The sequence below is a fragment of the Gymnoscopelus braueri genome (genome assembly GCF_963280865.1).
Source record: "Gymnoscopelus braueri genome assembly, contig: SCAFFOLD_228, whole genome shotgun sequence".
NCBI classification, from domain to species: domain Eukaryota; kingdom Metazoa; phylum Chordata; class Actinopteri; order Myctophiformes; family Myctophidae; genus Gymnoscopelus; species Gymnoscopelus braueri.
The window spans coordinates 60,464-80,905 of NW_027660673.1; the positions used below are offsets into that span (position 1 = coordinate 60,464).

At 40.5% G+C, this 20,442-nt stretch overlaps 1 protein-coding gene across 1 annotated transcript in view; it reads left to right on the forward strand.

The window, feature by feature from the left end:
* LOC308081313 (CD209 antigen-like protein C) overlaps window positions 1-18,252 on the forward strand; it is a 52,846-nt gene extending 34,594 nt beyond the window's left edge. Inside the window, exons 5-6 of the mRNA XM_080457696.1 lie at window positions 17,789-17,895; window positions 17,998-18,252. Of these exons, the coding sequence (XP_080313822.1) occupies window positions 17,789-17,895; window positions 17,998-18,121 (231 nt within the window). The 3' untranslated portion in view covers window positions 18,122-18,252. The remainder of the gene's footprint in view (window positions 1-17,788; window positions 17,896-17,997) is intronic.
* Window positions 18,253-20,442: the final 2,190 nt, after the last annotated feature.

A 20,442-nucleotide genomic window follows, 5' to 3' on the forward strand; every position in this document is an offset into this window, starting at 1 on the left:
CCAATCACAGTCCTAAATAGACTGTGATTGGCCAATCACGGTGCAGGGTTAGGGGGGTACAATGGTGGCCAATCACAGCGCAGGGTTGGGGGGGTGCAATGGGTGGGGGGGGTACAATGGTGACCAATCACAGTGCAGCGAATGTCGATGTCCAAACCTCACATATAGGGGCGGTTTCACCGCCCAAAAATACCTCAAAGTTGTACTTAAGTACAGTACTTGAGTACATGTACTTAGATACTTTACACCACTGGCTATCACTCAGCTTAACGTAAAAAAATATATATATAAAGAAAAAAACTGTACATGGTAAGATCATTGGACTTAGTTCTTAGACCTCAACACCAGCCTGTTCACATATAAATATAACAGTCCATATAACAAGACCCAGAAAACTTCCTCAAGCCAAGTCTCACCTTCTTCCATTCTAGGCAGATACAAGATTATCTGCAGTTAACATCAGGGACAACTTGAGTTCAACTTCTATAATGGTGGAATGGGCTGTGAACTGTAGACATCTGCACACAATAGTATTCATGTTCTCCGACCACATGTGCATCCAGACCCAGGCTCTTCCTGAAAAAAATAGGTCAATTCATGAAAAAGTGAACAGTTTCAATCATAAATGTAGGTCAATCATAGACATAGTAGCACCTGAGAAAATCTAAAAGAAACCACAAACCCTGGCCACGCCCTGGGAAAACGATCAAACTGGCCTGTTAAAGAGAGAATGCCGCAGAGCTGAGCGTGCTTGGAGGAAAAGTAAACTAATAGCCCACCGGGAAATCCTCTTAAATTGCATTCACACATACAATAAAGCTCTGCGCGCAACGAAAGGCAGGCTTATTTCTCTAAAACAATAAGTAATAGTCAATAGTGGAGAATATTATTCTCCACTATTGACCGGCTTCTAAATCCCCCCCACCTCAACGAGCATCTCCACCAACCCTCACAGTCAAAGTGCGAGGAGGAGTTTAGAAATAGCATCTCAATTCATAATAATATTACTACAAATCCCCCCGTTATTAGAGTGAATTTTAACCACCTAAATCATTTTAATGAAATTAATGAAGGGGAACTCCGGAAAACATTTTCTGAGCTGAAATCCTCCACATGTTCACTGGATGCCATCCCAACCTCCTTTTTTAAAGAGACAGTAGACTGCTTTATCAATGAACTACTGGACATTGTTAACTGCTCCCTATCATCAGGCACTTTCCCAGACCCCCTTAAAACCGCCTTAGTTAGGCCATTACTCAAAAAAGCTAATTTAGACTCCGCTGTTATGATTAACTACAGACCAATTTCCAACCTGATTCTGGAAAAAGCAGTGCTGAAACAGCTTGAGCTGTTTCTTCATAAAAATGACATGTATGAAAAGTTTCAGTCCGGTTTCAGAGGCGGACATACTGTAGCACAGAGACCGCACTTATTAAAGTCATGAATGACATCAGATTGAGCACAGACCTGAAGAAAGCTTCTGTCCTTGTCCTCCTCGACTTAAGTGCCGCTTTCGACACCATCGACCACGGAATACTCCTGAACAGACTTGAAACCCGGATTGGCCTCTCAGGACCCACACTGAACTGGTTCCGCACCTACCTCACAGGCCGGAACTATTCTGTGAGTCTTGGGGACTATGTCTCAGAGAAGCGAAGTTCCCTATTTGGTGTCCCCCAGGGCTCGATCCTCGGTCCACTGTTATTCTCCCTTTACTCCACTTGGAGAAATTATACGTAGTCATGGTGTCCACTTCCACAGCTATGCCGATGATACCCAGCTGTATCTATCCGTAGACCCAAACAGTAGTAACTCACTTCATCCCCTGCTCAACTGCCTCTCCAGCATTGAGCAGTGGATGAATAGCAATTCCCTTAAATTAAATCAGGATAAAACTGAAATTCTCATCATTGGCACAGATGCTCAAAGGCTTGTAGTAATGGATATACTCGGAAATCTGTCCGCACAGGTAAAAGCAACGGTGAAAAACCTGGGTGTTATCCTCGACGCCGACCTCAATTTTGGTAAACACATAAGCAATGTCACTAAAATAGATTTTTACCACCTGAGAAACATTGCAAGAGTCAGACCCTTCCTCCTCTTTGGGGGCGGCCATAGCTGAGTGGTTAGTTAGCCCGCCTAGGGAGCCAGAGGCCCTGGTTGCCCCAGGTACGATTCCAGGCCAGGTCAGCATATGTGTCGATGAAATGAAATTTGTCCCTGAGCAAGACTCTTAACCCCTAATTGCTCACAGGCCCTCATTGGAAACAAGCCCGCAAGGACTTTCATGAACGTCCTGTTAAAAGGAATTATCCTTATCCTTATCCTCTCCCTAGAGGACGCTAAGAAACTGACCCATACCTTTGTTTTATCAAGATTAGTTTACTGTAATGCACTTTATACAGGCTTACCCAAGAAAACTACTGAGCGGCTGCAACTCATTCAAAATGCAGCAGCCAGAATCCTAACGAACACCAGGAAAAGGGACCACATTACCCCTGTACTTGCGTCCTTGCACTGGACCCCTGTGAAGTTTAGAATAGATTTTAAAGTTCATTTACTTTAAAGCCTTGAATGGCCTAGCACCTTGCTATCTGTCCGATTGCCTGCAGAAGTACGTCCCGGGCCGCCCCCTCAGGTCACTCGGTGCTGGACTGTTGACGGAGCTATCAACAAATGGCAAGAGACATGGAGAGGCCAAGGATTTGGAACTTACTCCCCCTGCATATCAGACAGGCAACCTCGGTTGACGGCTTTAAGAGGCAGCTAAAAACCCATTTCTATGACCTTGCTTTTAACTGATCTCCTTTTAATCTGTCCCCCCACCCCACACACACCTTTTCACTGTTTTTATTTTTCTCTTGAATAGATTTTAACTTAGTTTTGTTTAACTTGTGTTTTTTAACCTGAATGTAAAGCACTTTGAACTGCATTTATGTCTGAAAGGTGCTCTATAAATAAAAAACGTATCATTATTATTATTATTATTCACTGCACAAAATAAATATCTGTCTTGCTGTCTTGACACTGTACACTTGGAGTTAGATAGTTGGTTTTATTTAGCAGTGTCAATGACCACTTCATTTATGTCCTATGTGTTCCTTTGCCCAAGGGCGGGATTCATTTTCCCCCTCAAGACCGGTTATTAGTTGTCAAATAAATGCAGTGGAGTAAAAGGTTTACAGTTTGAAATGGAAATACTGAAGTTAAGTAAAAGTACCTTTGACATTTTAGTACAGTACAGTATTTATAAATTCTAAGTATATTCTAAGATTTGTTCAAATGTAAAGTTTATTGTAATTATTATTAATTATTAATGTAACAATTCAATTCAATTCAATTCAAACATACACACACTTACATTGCCAAAATATAATAAAAACAGTGACATATTGCCTACTTTGAATAAAATATAAAAAACAAACCTTTTGACAGAAACTCACTCAGTTGACAAACACACACATAGAATCTTGTTAGAGGCTGTTACAGTGCAAACATGGGCCCAAATGTCTACCCTCTACCCGGAACACTGAACCATAACAATCTTGCACCTCTAATTGACGGCCAAACTCATGGAGGCTAAACAACTGTATGAAAGCACTCTCCAAGCACACACATGGCCCAACTAACTCCACATTCTCCCCCAAAATTCCTCAATATTCTGCCTGTAACACCAGCTGCTTCCCATACCGTTACTCTACTTGCACGATGTACAATTAATATGAAACGCATTATGCCCCAATACTTCAGCAAAGCTCACAATTTACTTCTGGGTGGTTCTTTTAACAGCCAATCATCATCATCTGCGACCAAAACTCAGCACCTTCGTTGCCACATACTCTACTGCACATAGCCCCTCCCCCCCAGAGCACACAGAACATTATCACCAGCCTTGGACAACAGATCTACAAGCTACCAACGCCTCGCACGTCCACGTGTTGTTGCCTTGCAACTCTACTGCACGTAGCCCCTACCCCCGCAGAGCACACAGAACGACACAGGGATATGGACAGAGGGAGGAGGGACAGAAAGGCAGAGAGACAACAGGAAACTTTTCGGTCAGACTCGCGCACAAAACTTTACTACACACAACTTTGCTCAGGGTCACACTTTTCTGGATAACACCCTCCGCCGTTGCTAAGACATTACTTTCACGTCTGTGTGTGTGTGTGTGTGCGCGCGTGCGTATTCTGATTATTAAAAGACGCATCCAACTCACCCTCCGTGTGTCCTGTCCGCATGCACTGTTGTCGCAAACACACACAAACAGCGGCCTTTTCTCCACGCACATTCGTGTGTATGTGTGTGTGTGTGTGTGTGTCGCGTCGCAAAAAAAGCGGCCATTTTGACCAGCTTGAAAAGGGTCACACTTTTCTGTATAACACCCTCCACCGAAACATCACTTCATTCTAACACATATCCGTTGGTAGGTCAGTATGTCCACAACGCGTCGCAAAAACACAAAAACAGCGGCCATTTTGACCAGATTGTACAGGGTCACACATTCCTGCATAACACCCTCTGCAGAAACCGCGCACGGCCTTTTGCCGTGTAGTTGAAGCACAAGGGGGGGAAGAGAGTCAGTGCACTGAAGTCAAGGCACAGACTACTGTGCTGTTGACGGACAACGGAAAGGAAACATTCAGTCTAAATGTCCACTTTGTTAATTCACAACTACTGTGCCAGATAATCACCAAGACAGTCAAAAAAAAAAATCTTTCAGTCATTCAGTCCCACTTCACTGTAGCCTATAGTAGCCTTTACATACATTATATTTGTAATAGGCTGTCCTGACACTTTATAATATTTAGACAAATTTAAATACAATAATCATATGATATAATTAATCATCATATAAGTTATTAATAATCATAATAGAATAACAATATATTGCCCATTTTCTCCCCGGCCGTTTCGCCATTTATATATGTGTGTATATATATATATATATATAGAGAGAGCGAGCGAGAGCGCGCAAGAGAGAGAGATATAGATATATATAGAGATATAGATATAGAGATATAGATATATATATAGATAGATAGATATATATAGATAGATAGATAGATATCCAGTAAAGTACAAATGCCTCAAAAAGTGTGGTACTTGAGTACATGTACTTATTTACTCACCTCTGTAATTTAATTCATGAATCCCAGGATCCATTCTCTTTTGGACTCCTCTTAGGACATGATTATGTCTCCTACAGACTACTTTACAGGTCACACTTGGACCATTGATAGGCAGGAGTAGGCAGCTTTAGCTTTGTAAAAGGTGCGAATGGGCCAGCCAATGTATCACTGCAGTAACGTGACTGGCGGCCGGCGGCTGTGTCTATTGTTGTCGGAGCAGAATTCATTTTTCTGGCAAATCTTCACTGACCGGGCCATGGCCCCACTGGCCCTCATGACGCTACGCCAGTGATCGGCGCTGCCAAGTGGGCGCTAGAGCTGAGGCCGCACACCTGCATGTTATGCTTAAATGTGTTAGAGTACAACAACTTGCAAAAAATATCCAATCTACAAGCTCACAAAACATGTCACAGCGTGTTGTGGGCTTGTAGATCCCTATTATCATGGTCAGTATCATGTCAGTATCATGGTCAGTATCATGTCAGTATCATGGTCAGTGTCATGTCAGTATCATGGTCATTGTCATGTCAGTATCATGGTCAGTATCATGTCAGTATCATGGTCAGTATCATGTCAGTATCATGGTCAGTATCATGTCAGTATCATGGTCAGTGTCATGTCAGTATCATGGTCATTGTCATGTCAGTATCATGGTCAGTATCATGTCAGTATCATGGTCAGTATCATGGTCAGTATCATGTCAGTATCATGGTCAGTATCATGGTCAGTATCATGTCAGTATCATGGTCAGTATCATGTCAGTATCATGGTCAGTATCATGTCAGTATCATGGTCAGTATCATGTCAGTATCATGGTCAGTGTCATGTCAGTATCATGGTCAGTGCCATGTCAGTATCATGTCTATATCATGGTCAGCAAGCATCATGGTCAGTATCATGTCAATATCATGGTCATTATCATGGTCAGCATGCTCTTATTGACAAGACTGACAGCATACAGACACAGTCTGCTTGAATACAAAAATTACAATTTCTTTTTTTTGCTCTGGCTCCTCAGTTCAATTGACAGTTGAAGCATACTGTAGTCTTCAAAGGCACAATAAAGTATGTACAGCTATATCTCATCCCACGTAGACTTTAAAGTAAAGTGCACCATCACCCTATACTGTACATTCTCATGTTTGATAGTGTAATACAATATGTTAAAGGATACACAGCATAGAGGGGCATGCCTTTGACCTGTTTAGGTGAGATTTGTTTATGTGCTTCTGCCCTTCTGCCTCGCCTCCGGACATCCCAAGCTGTCGAAAATTTACAACTAGGCTACCAGTCCGTGAGCATGTCCCAAGCTGGACCACCAGAGGAAGCAACGTTCCCAGTCTCGCGGTTGCCTGCTCCTTCCATGTTTTATTTGTTATAGCCTATGTATTTATTTCCCCGCACGAAAAGTTACTTTCTTTTAATGCCTTTTCATCCATTTGTCATATAGCAATAGAGCCCAACCCAATAACTGCTATATTTGGAGTTCCCAATGATGATGTACCAATTACCTCTACTCAGGCCAACTTTATAGCATTCTCTTCACTTATAGCCCGGAGGCTTATTCTCCGCAATTGGAAATCAGATAAACCACCAATGTTCGCGAGTTGGGTCAAGGATGCGCTGTCCTTTATACCATTAGAAAAGCTCAGGTACAACAGATACAAGTCTTGCCAAAAAATTATAAAGGCCTGGTCCCCTTTTATTGAATTCACCCTTTCTCCATCTTTTTCTACAACTACTGGAAGTGATACTGTATTTTGACTGAATATGTGTTTTTCCTATCATGACGTATGTCTTTGTTTTCATTTTTGTTCCTGTTTACTGTGGTTTCTGGAAAAATTGGTCACTCTTGTTCTGACTGTAATTCTTCATGTTTATAGAGATACTTGGATGTGTGGTAGCCTATATTTGCCAAATCAATTGTACAATTGTCTGGTCTGGATACGCTAAACCCCCTTAAGCTTATTAAGGCTCATTTTCTTTTTGTTGTTTTTGTCTTCAAATTATTTACTGCTCCCCTTATTTTTATAAATGTATTTCCTCCATTTATAAATGTTGTTTTATTGTTGTTATTTTTATTTTCTGTGAGGGAACCGGGGAGGGTGGGGTATATGGGGTTCTATGTCTTAATAATTAAAAATCCTATAAATAATGTTGTAAAAAAAAAGAAAGTTACTTACTGACATTTCTCACTATGATAACTTTGTATTCAAAGATCGGAAGGCTAAAGTTTGATAACAAATGCCATTATTTTGATATTCATATTATATATGATTATTTGCACACACAATGAAATATACAGACACAAAATGAGAGGTATGAAACCCTATTGGGCTTATACGAAGACCTCCCCTAGAAGAGAAAATAAATAAATAATAAATAATAATCTAACTAAGAAAAATATAAGAGACATATAAAGAACAACAATAATAAAAGAAGAACAAATTGTTAAAGGTAGGGTAAGTGATATTTTTTGTTTTTTTGTTTTTGTTTTGTTAAAAAGGTTAAAGTACTATATTCTGATAGTAATCATTGCAACAGAACGTTTGTTCGGTCACAGGGGTCTCTCCAGCTCTTTAGTAAACAGAATATAGTACATTTTCAGGTAGGTGACAACATGTAAGCAAATCAGGAGAGAGCACTGAAAATGCATTTTCTGTTTAATAAAGAGCTGGAGAGACATGGGAGACTCCTTTTACTGAACAAACACTCTATAGCAATGACTACTATCAGAATATAGAGCTATTTAACACTTAAGTAAATCACTTACCCTACCTTTAAGACAAACGTTGTTTTAATTATTGATATTCTTTTCAAGGTGCTTTTTAAGTCCTTTTTTAAATGAAATAAGATGTATACAGTCTTTCAGGTGTTCTGGCAAGTTGTTGAAGTTGTTCTAACTGTAAATTGTCCTTGTGTAGTCCTAAAAAAAGCCACGTGAAGATCAGAAGATATTCTTGTAGGATAGTTGTGTACCTGGTTATTGGGCAAAAATAGATCACAGAAACTTGTAGGGAGAAAATTCATATTGTACTGAAAAACAAATAAACAGATCTGGAATGCATTGATGTCATAGATATTAAGTATTTCGAGATTTTGGAATAGAGGACCAGAACTGACAAGTGGTTTGGAAAATGTAGATATACAAACAAATCGTTTATGTAAAATAAAAACGTGATTGAGGTTTGTCTTATAAGCACTCGCCCATATTATATTGCAGTAGGAAAGAAATGAATATATTATTGCTTTGAGGTGTAGGATATACACTGCACAATCAAGGCACTATTAGAGCAAATGTCAACTAAATCCAAGCAATAGGTGGGAAATTAAATGAGATAGGTACACCCCCACCCATCTCCAGAGTAGTTCTGCAATTTGTCACCTATGAGCTGAGTCAATAGATTGATCAATTTCCTCACTTATTTGTTTTTGTTTTTGTTTTTAAACAACTATCCATGCAACATGCAGTATTATTGTTTTGTTTATTTTACTATTTGAATTAGGAATACGATTTGGACTGGATCACACACGGGCGCACACACACTTCTGGTTCAGTGAAACCAGGAGACCTACCTACGCTATCCGTTTCTTTCTCTCCCTTTCATACACGCGTGGCCACACATGTGTGTGTGTGTGTGTGTGTGTGTGTGTGTGTGTGTGTGTGTGTGTGTGTGTGTGTGTGTGTGTGTGTGTGTGTGTGTGTGTGTGTGTGTGTGTGTGTGTGTGTGTGTGTGTGCATGGCTGTGTGAGTGGGAGCGTGCGTTTACCCAAAAATCGGTCTTGTACTTCCTTATTGCTACACTTGTCTCTGACAACGTACCAGCCAGAGACAGCCATGATTACATTTTGCCGATCCAGTATATCATATAGTATATCTGTAATGGAAGTTTTTGAGTTTTTAAATCATGTGTGCGTGATTGTGACGTGTGTTCTGATTGGGTTTCTAGAACGTGCCAGATTAGTTTTTTTTCAAACCGGAAGGTCGTGGCTTTGTTACTTAAAATCATGAAGAAGTCTCTCTGAAAAGAAGCCTAAATAACATCACACAATGGCAAAAAAACAAACCTCTATTGATTTTTTTTCTTAAAAAACCCAGATTGGACTTGGATGAGCAGCAGCAGGCGCCTGATATTAGGCCTTACGCAAATACAGATTCAGATTCAGAATGTATTATTGTTGACATCACCGGGGACTCCTCGGATGAGGAAGAGTTGGAGCCGCCTGAGGCAATCACCTTGCCGGCGAGAAACTTCACAACAGACCGCCCTTCAAGTTCCCAGCCACTTCCATTTCCACCAGCACCAATTGATAGGTAAATGTATTTTGTTATGTCTGATAAATGTACTGTACATGATCAAAACATGTATATACTTTCAATTATATCCATTTTCCAAAGCATTCATTTATTCTTCTTTTTAGTTTGTTTACATTTTGGATTAAGCGGTGGTGCTGGTGCCCAGTGGTGCTCGGAGGACGAGTTGGAGCCGCCTAAGGCGTTCACCTTGCCAGGGGAAAACTTCACAACAGACTGCCCCTCAAGTTCCCAGCGACTTCTATTTCCACCTTCACCAATTGATATGTACATGTATTTGATTATGTCTGATAGATGTACCGTGCATGATAAAACATACACTTTCAAAGTTTCAATTATATTCAACCATTTTCCAAAGCATACATTTATTCTTTTTTTGTTGTTGTTTTGTTTACATTTTGGATTAAGCGGTGGTGGTGTTGACTCTTGATGGGGTAATTAAGGAGAGGGTGATTGGATTTGCTGCCACCGGTGATATGATTGCAGGTGGCATATCAAACAGAATCCTGGAAGTACTGGAACCACTGGGGCTGGATCCATCTCGTTGCGTGGGCTTTTGTTTTGATGGCGCATCAGTGATGTCGGGAAACAAAGGGGGGGGTTCATGTTCTTTTAAAGAAAACCTTCCCAAACGCTATTTATGTACACTGCAACTCCCGTCGATTGAACTTAGTGTTATGCACTGTTGTCAAAGTGTCAGGAAATATCAGCATGTTTTTTGACACTGTCAATCAGCTGTATAGCTTCATGACTGGAGTTCTCAGACACGCACGTTTTATGGAATTGCAAAAAGTGCACCCTTTTCGTAGGGCAATAGAGCTGTAGAGAGCGTCAGATGTGCGCTGGAGCTCAAAGTCAGGGGCTGTGAGTAAAACACTGGAGCTACTTGACGTTATACTAGAGCTTCTGGCTGAGCTTTCTGAAGAAAGTGGACAGACAACGCTGGAAGCAGAGTCACTTCTACAGCAAATTCAGACCAAGAACTTTTTGCTTGTGGCATTTGGCAAATTATTTGATACCAGTGACTATGCAACAAAGGGGCTACAGAGTTCTACGTTGTGTGTCTCAGAGTGCATTGATCTAATAGAATCTGTAAAAAAATAATATTTTCTACGTTCAGAGAGAATACCAATGGGGATTTTGAAAAAGTGATCAAATTAACTGAAGAGTTAATGAGCAAAAATGATATCATTGAGTGGGATGTCAAATCGTCACGACAGAGAAAAATGCCAGTTAGACTCACTGACTCTGTGGTGACTGCCACTTCATTGGGTAAAACCTCAAGTATAAAGAGCGACGCAGATCTAAGACAAATGTGGAACGCTCTTCTGGATAGACAGCTGACAGAGCTGAACTGCAGGTTTCAGGAAGACTTGTATAGAATCATGCGAGCTGCGGCCTCCTTACTGCCTGGATCCAAAACATTTGGTGAATTTGAGCTGCTGGGGGGGCAGAGTAACTTGTTTGGCATATCTATCAAAGAAAACGAACACTCTTTTTTCATGGAAAAGATTGAACGCAAAATTAATTCGGAACACGACTTTCGATCTTTAATGCATGTGCTTGACATCTGTGCAGATGATGTTTACCCCAATATCAACACACTGCTAATTGTTATTATAGTAACCCTGCCAATGACATCATGTAGAGTGGAGAGACTTTTCTCAACAACAAATCGGATAAAAAAGAGATTGAGAGCCGTCAACTGTCAGACAAATTGGATTATGATGAGATAATTTCTATCTTTAATAGCAAGCCCAGACGCCTACGCCTATGATCTTTTTATTACGTTTTAATACAAGGCCCAGGGGCGAGTATAAAGTACATACATAGCATCTTTTACTTAAATTGTAACACAAAAGGACAAACAAAATGTACATATACTGTACCACATTCCCCTATCCCGCCCTCCCCCCACCCTCAATCCCCAGGACAGTTGTAGGGCACAATCGTAAGATAAAAAATAGAAATAAGAGGAAAAACAAAAGGCACGAAAAATTTTCAGAGCAGATAGAATAAAACAGATATAAAAAAAAAGAAAAAAAAACTTTTTAGGTTTGCTGTGTGTTGCAGTCGCAACAGGAATACGCCACACTATGCAGCCTGTGTGTTGTGGTAGAATGTCATAAACGGACCCCAGCTTGTATAGATTATTTTCTCAGAGCCGGCTATTGAGAATCGCAACATCTCCAGTTTAAGACAAGACATTATATCGCGAAGCCACTGAGTGAGCACGGGTGGGGCAGCATCCTTCCATCGGAGCAGAACAGCACGTCTAGCGAGCAACAAGGCAAATTCCACTATACGGCACTCTGTATTTACTTTGAATTTCAAAGTATTAATCGTTTTTTGTTTGGTTGATATTTGACTGTTACATTTCAAGATGTAAGGTGCAATGAAGTCAAACGCCACTATTTGGACACTATCTGCTATGTAATGTACAGTATGTATGTACTATGTTTGGCTATTTGTTGTATTTGTATTTACACCATGGCGTATTAATTTGCACTTGGTGTGGTTGTAGGCTGCTGTAGCCTACTCTCAAGGGGGAGATAGGATCAAACGATTTCAACCACACGACACTATGCTGGGGCCATGACTGGGTATACGGAAAGCAGAACACACTGACAGGAAGTGACAAGCTATTTTTTTACGTCCTGTGTTAAAGGCGTAGGCCGAGGTGTAATTGACTACAAACAACAATGTCTCCAGTCGGCTGCCTTCGATACAGGATTCCCTGGATCTCCTCATGGCCTATGCAATCCGTACGCTGGTCGGACTGGTCTAGATTTTCCAGTAGACCTCTGACTCTGGGGTCTGCACGCTGAGCCCTGGCTAGGCCCGCAAGGGTTAACCCCGACGGCCACTTCCGAACCAGGCACTCCACCTCAGGTGGGACACTTCGGGATCGGGGTCCCAGAGTGACACCCTCACCGCCCCTCGATGGTAACCCCGGCACAGCCTCACACATCTGCGCCAACGACAGGTTGAGCGGTGGCTGTGAGGCGCTTTGTCGGTTGATCTTCTTCCAGCAGTTGCTGGAGGGCAGGCCATGGGAGGAAATAGTGGGTGGCCCCTGAGCTGTACGGGTGGGCTGACTGTAGGGAGTACTGGTGGGACGACCTCGAGGAGTACCTGCTCCATTGAAATGAATGTCTGGTTTTCGTGGAGTTTGGGAACCTAGGTGCGATGACGTATTGGCTCTTTTTGCCTTCGCCACCTCCTTGCCCCATTTCTCCTCTCTCCTCTCCCAACGTTCAACCACTTCTCTCCGGAGTTGATCAACAGTGTCTTTTATGAGAGTCTCCATCTCCAACATCCTCCACTCTAGGTACCCCCTTAGGCTCTCCTCCCTGTTAATCGTACTCCCCCTTGCTTCCTCAAATTCACCTCGCCACCGCTGCACTTCCTTCTCGCAGGTTTGCAGCTTTTCCTTAAGTACGGCCAATTGTTGCTGTACCGTGACATTAGGGCCCTCACTTCCCTCCAAGTCGCCTGCCGCCTCTGCCTGTCCCGGATTCTCCCCATTTTGTTCCATTGTGCTTTTTCCCTTTCTTTTTTCCTGTTTTTACCCGGTTGTTTTTTTTACAGTGTATATATATTTTTTGTATTTACCCCTTTAAAACAATTATTAAATTGTGGCTTTAGTAGTTACTTTTATACCTGCGATCCCCGTACGGGCCACCACCTGTAACAATCGGCCTTTACCTTGAAAGGAGAATTATTAACTAAAAGGAAAATCAACGGGATCGACAGGTGAAATTAATTTAATAAGTAAGCCACAAAATAAACAATTGACTAATTAAATGGTAAATAAATAATACACTTCGGCTTTTAAATAAACTTCTGTCCCTAACTCTTTCCCTAATAAACAAAAGAAATAAACAAACATAAACAAAACAATACTTCTTTCACAAGCCCCTTAGATCACAATTCCATTTGAATACAAACAATAAACAAACTACTCGGGTGTAAGGGTGAACGTCACTGCAGACCGACGCTTCAAACAATAACAACAGCTCACGCGTTAGTGTCCAAACGGCCTCTTCTTCCCACGCTCTCGAGTAAGTCTATGTCCTAATCCAAATGAAACGATAACGATCTTCCGCACGTCGCGGTCCGAAGGTAACTTTAACGTTCGGGGTACCCCATAATTTGTAATCCTCAGGAACAGAAATATGGATTTATCTCACCTGCGGCTCCGTCAGAATCCTCTCGGTAACCGGCGGTCCATTCATAAATCCAGTTGTAACCCCACGGCAGCAACGACTCGTTCCTCTTCCGTTGGGCTCGCTGTTTCTTGCGTCTTGGCTGCAGCTTACTGTTTAGTTAAAACTTTACAACTTAAACTAGTATCACTGGCGCTCAGGAGATCTCCTCTCGATTCCACCCGTTCCCTCCGGTACACAGGTTTGTTTGTTCCCCCTCTCCCCCCAGTAGCCTACCACACCTTCTATTTGTAAAGTCGGGTGGCGCAAATCATTCAATCACCCCCAGTAATCAGACCCATTACCCCTCACGTGAATAGGAAATGTTCATATTGCTTATAGTGTCCAACATGTTACATATCACTCGTATATAATAACATGCATAAGTCGGGCAGATGTTACATATCACATGTATAAAATAACACCCATAGATCAAGCAGATAAATATAATAAATATAATATGCATTTTTCACAACACGTTCAAGCAACTTTACAGAAAAAAACAAGCCCAAAGTCGCTTATAACGGGTTAAAATTAATTGGAATAAAAACAAATGTATGTATTGTGTCTGACTCTGGATGCATCCTAGTGAACTATCCTGCAGTGTGTGATCCCTGGTCGGAGATCAATCTATAGGGTGTACCAAAAAATCCTAAAGGGGGCGTCAACATGTGTGACTTGGTAGCGGTGGCCATTGTTGGGGCAGGAGGGTAGGCCTACATAGCCTGTAAACAGTGACCCGACCGTGTTCTTTTTTTTAAACTCACAGTCACAATGGTGAGTTTTTTTAACCAAAAATATGAAACTGCTATTTTGTCTCTGCTAACTAAAAGTAACTAGGTAATGCAACTAGACTAGGATAGCCTAGGGTGGTCCAGACTGTCAGAGCATCTCTCTCGAATGCTCTGACAGGCGCTGCTCTGCTCGTAGACCGAACATTACACTACCGTGCGAGGTCTCCAACTTAAATGAAAATAAACAAAGAGGAGTAAGAAAGGAACATTACACTACCGTGCGAGGTCTCCAACTTAAATGAAAAAAAACAAAAAGAAGCCCAAAGTCGCTTATAATAACCCGACATGGCAACCAGATCGGTTTGCCAAAGCGCGCAGGGCGAAGGAGCTCCCTGCCTCCCTCTCTCAACCAAACCTCCATCCAGTTGTATAATAATGATACAATATCAAAATTGCTATACCAACATTTATAGCAGACAGGCTTCTGTTTATAAAAATTACAATCAAACAAGTAGTGTATCTCTTTTTAGGCCAATAGGATTTAAGTAATTTAATCAGTGGATTCATTCAGCACGTATCCATTACGCATTGAATAAAGCATTCTATTGATTAATTAAATTCAAGAGTAGTATATTTCCTTATTGTTAAATCCCATTGCAATGTATCATTTGATTAGACCCATTGCAAAGTGGAAGCAGTGATGGTAGGCTATGCTTCAGTGAAAGTGAAACCGATCGTGCCACCTTAAATAAGCACATTTCTGAGTTTTGAGAGTTATAAAGTCAGAAATTTCTGAGTAAAATCTCAGAAAACTGCCCCGCCCCCTCCGATCTTTTTTTTTTACCAAGATGACCCTAATACTCCGTCATAGGTTGACAAATCGATAGATTTTTGGGGTGAACTATATCCCCTTAACAAGTGTAGCCACTGTGTATTTTACTGTAAATCCTTCAGTATCATTCTTTTGATGTGTAAAATTATTATTATTATTTTTATTTTTTTGAGAGAGAGAATGTTGGTCAGTTCAAAGCACTTTGGTCCGGTTTGGTGTATCTGCTGGGGCTTTTAGACTTTTAAAGGCCAACCACACCAAGAATGATATATCTATCTCTGCATAAATTGTTCTCGGAACATAATCAAAGCTTCATATTCATAACATTTCCATCATTATTTGTACAACTGACCATGCTCTTTTAACCACTTTAAACATGGCGTCCCTTTTTTGGACAATTTCTTTGTATAATTCAGTATTTGTATATTTCAGTTATAGAGGTTCGGGCCGCTATGCAGCCCTAACACCTACGTCGCACCACCAATCCGACCAATATGTCTGAGTCATAGTGTCGGGGCTTTGTTTGGTGTACCTACTGGGCCTTTTAGACTTTTAAAGGCCAACCAAACCAAGAATACAAGTATGATAAGTATAATGATAACTAAAACAATAATGAGAGTGAGCATCCACACTGATGAATAATAACATTCTGTAAACTGTGATGCACTGTGAGATAGTGATGACCTACTGTTGTACATTACACAGAGAGGAATACAAACAAAACCAGAAGGTTTGGGTTCACAACATTCTTTGTTACATTGTGGTGTGGACTCTGCCATCCACTTCAGTTAGAATGATTATTATAACAATATATTTAGCTATCATTATAGTTTTAGTTTTTGGTGTGGTTAGCTCTGTAGCCGTTTTTTTTTAAAAATCTCTCTCAGTCGCTGCACACCTAGAAGCTGAGTTTTCTGTTGCAGGACTGCGGTCAACAGTGAGAGGGCGTCTCAAAGATGCTGCTCCGTGGATCCTGTGTGTTATACTGCTGGTTGGGATCATAGTCCTGGGTGTGCTCTGTGAGTATTCCATGTCATAGAACTACTGTACATGTACCACTTCACTCGTTGAGGGAGTTTCTTGCGTAACATTTTCTAACTGTGGCAACCGCAGCATTAACCCATATCCTGATGTGACTTCTCAATTTTATCAAATTCTTTGTTTCTACTCGAGATCCTTCTTTTTGGTATCATTACATATTTATAATGGAGAAAGTTGTTCACAAATTATGCATGTAAAAAAAGAAGAATAGCATTGAGTTTTCTTCTTCACAAAGCTAGAACGTTCCACACAGATGTGTGACCTCATCATGAAGAGTAGCAACAACTGTGTTTATCATCACCACTTTTGTCCTTTGCAGATAATTCATCAGATAATTCATCAGATAATTCATCAGATAATTCATCCGATAAGCAGTGGCAGATCACACATGACAAGTTACAGACAAGATATAATAATCTGACCCAGGAGAGAGACCACTTAAAAAGTGAAGTAAACCAACTCAGAGAGGCAGCAGGTGAGACAGGATACAAACATTTATGAAGGGATATCCTTCTATTAGAATAGAACCCATAACCCATGGCGAGGGCCATGGAGTGCCTTTCGGCTGTGCCGGCTCTCACAGCACACCAGTAATCCAACCAGTTCCAGACTTGGTACAATTATTGCTCAGTACGCTGCTTTTAACACCTCACCGTCCTCTATTACAACATGAAAATAAACCATGTAATCTAACAACAAACGCTATCTCATTTCCATTGCCCACTACCCTTCTGGATTTAACCCACATTCTCTACTCACATCAACCATAACCACTACTCAAAACACACCTTCAGTGCTGGTACACAAATAATTATTTTTTGCCCCAACAACACTGCTAACAACACAGAGCCCAAAGGGTGCTTTTTTTCTAGTTGCATTCATTAGTGCACTATTATATTGATTTTAATTGTTAGGGATGTAGTGGTATCTCCACTGTGATGAAATCTAAATGTAAAATAATTTTGACAGAATGATATCCCACCATTACATCACTCATTAACTATACTGAACAAAAAGAAAAAAGAGTCTTTGGTATTAGAAACATTATATACATACTATACTGTAAAAGAAACAAATCAAATTAAGTCTTTATTCTAGGGTTTTGCCTCACAGTTATATATATTTTGGGTATATTTTAGTAGACTTAAACCAAGTCATTCAGGTAATATTATTCAGTTTGTTTTGGATTACTACTTTTATTATTATTATTATTATATGAGCTAGATTTGATTATCAGTAAATTGAAATCCATCAATAATCCTCCTGTTTGATGTTTAGACAAGATTTGTCCCTATGGATGGCAGAAGTTTCAATCCAGATGTTATCAGAGATCGGCTGAAGAGAAAACTTGGGAGGAAGGTAGACAGCACTGTCTGAAGTCAGGAGCAGATCTGGTGATCATTAACCGTACAAAAGAGCAGGTTAGTGTGCAACATCCATACACATAAATGTGATTCAGTGATTATAATGAACCATTAATGCATGACTGAAAATGTATGATGGTTCAATCATGGACAAATCATCAGGAATTCATCAAAAGCCTGTCCAGTGGGAGCGGAGCGTCTTGGATCGGTCTGAACAAAGCTGAGGGAAATTGGACATGGGTGGATGGTACACAATTGACAACAACAGGGTGAGACATTTTACAAGTCTTTCTATTGTAATTCTATCAACATCACTGTAAGTGAGTGACTGAGTGGATGTGGTAAATTATATCATGTTGTTTACTTTGCAGGTACTGGGCCAGTGGAGGACCTGATAACAATGCAGACCGTAACTGTGTAAAGTACAATCACCTCCAAGGAGACTGGATAAATGCAAAATGTGGAGAAGGCTTCCGCTGGATCTGTGAGAAGTGACGTTTCTACCACTTGTCTCTGTTTATGGAACTGCAGCTAACTGTTCTACCTTATGAAGTTATATTGTAACAATTAGTAGAAGAACTGAGAACATTGTGTCAATCCCAACCTAGTACTGAGGGAACATAGAACCATGGGGACATAGGGATGACCCTGTCATTTACAGTAGTTCCTTCTTTTTATATAAACATTTATTTTTGTGATTTTTCATCGCTGTGCGAATAAAAAGGTAGTTATTAAGTCGTAAAGCTTCAGAAATGAGAAACAGCAAAATCCCTAACACGTATCCCACCACACCAATGAGGGGAGGACAACAATGTGCAGCTCCACGCCCCTGCACCCCCGCCACGGACTGGCGATGTCCGAAACCTCGACCCACACCACCGAACACAAGTCTTATGCCCAGTGCTATGGAACGGGGCAACGCCACCCCACGGCGGAACCAACAGAAGCCACAGGGCACCCCGCCACCACAATCCTCCCACATCCGAACAGTGAGACAGGCCAAAAATCTGCGTGTCCCCCGTATGCGTGTGCGCAAATGAGGGTGGGATGTCACTTACTTCATCATGACAAGGCAGCCTAAATAAAGATCTTGGAACCGGTCTGAATCCAATAATTATTTAATTTACATCTATCGCATAAGGGTGAATACTCCTGGGACATCTTATTTAAACAAACTGGGGTTAAAAATGTTTTGAAAATGAACTTGTAGTTATGTTCCAGCACTCTAGGAGAACATGTAGATAGGTTTACCTTTGCCGATATCATTGTCCATGTTTCCTGATATATAATTATACATTTAAGTATTTTTCCCATATCCTGGAAGGATGAAGTCACTCTACCATTAAGAACTTTATAGATCTTTGAGGTGAATTTTAACATAGATTCAGTACAAAAAAAAGAGTTATATCTTGTCTATCTGAAATCTAAAAATATGTTTCTGAATCAGTGATTGTAAAAAATGTCTCAACTGTACCTGTATCAACTGTATCAACTAAACCTGCAGGTATACAGTAGTCCCATAGGGTTTAAATAAATGGTAAATAAATGTTTTGATACATCTCCAAAAGTATAAAACTTTACTTTTGCATATTTGATAACATATTACCCTAAAAAAATGCATTTTACTATTTTTTTTAACTGTACTGCTTTATTGCACCACCATTATATATTTGTTGTGTACATTTATGAATCAGTGCGATGCCCTGAACTGTACCAGCATCATCTATTATCTTAAAATAAATATAACTTTCTTTTAAAAAGGTGACTGTGTGAAATGTCTGATAACTTTATATATAGGCCTATAGGCTCTAGTTTTATAATAAATACGTATTTTGATATTCATATTGCTTAGAGGTGTAGGATACATATGTATCAAGGCACTATTAGTACAAATGTGAGCTTGGAAGTGAACTGTCTCTGCCTTTTTTATTACCCTGACAAACTATGTGAATGAAAAAGGCTCTTCCCTTTCTTAACCCCCAAAGTAAGCAGTGCATACAACCTGTGTTGCTTCTGGTGAGCTTGATACCGAAATTAAATTGGATTTTTATCTATTTATTGTTAAAAGTATGCCCGTTTAAAGGGACACTTTTCAGATATTCAACCTAAATCCCATTTTGCTGAGAAAACATGACTTTTTGCCACACTAATATTTTCAGAATCATACCTTCTCCAGTAATGCTATGGAAGATGCTATAGATCAGATGTTATATATTTCCTTAGACACATACTGCATTAAATATCATTATATAAAGTAGGTTTCCTACTTCATCCTACATTACTTGAAGTAAAAATTACTTTGGCAGAGGTTTAGGTTGTGTAGTTACCTTGATGCCATTATGTAATTCCAAATATTGGCAAAATATCCTCAATAGTTGCTCCGTTATGTATATTCCAAAATAGTCTTCTCATTGGCTTACGTTTCACAATGAAACTCAAAGTCACTCTTTTAGCTCATAAACAAACGCAAACAAAGCTGATTCTGCCAACGTTACAAAACCTGTCACATTTTTTAAATAATATATATAGAATATAAACTTCCTGTTGATTATACTATTTGAATTAGGATACACAGTACACCACACGTGTGTGTGTGTGTGTGTGTGTGTGTGTGTGTGTGTGTGTGTGTGTGTGTGTGTGTGTGTGTGTGTGTGTGTGTGTGTGTGTGTGTGTGTGTGTGTGTGTGCGCGTGTGCGTGCGTGCGTGCGTGTGCGTGCATGCGTGCATGCGTGCGTGCGAAAGAGAAACGGAAAGCCTAGGTAGGTTTCCTGGTTTCACTGACCGAGACAAAGAGAGAGAGAGAGAGTGTGTGTTTC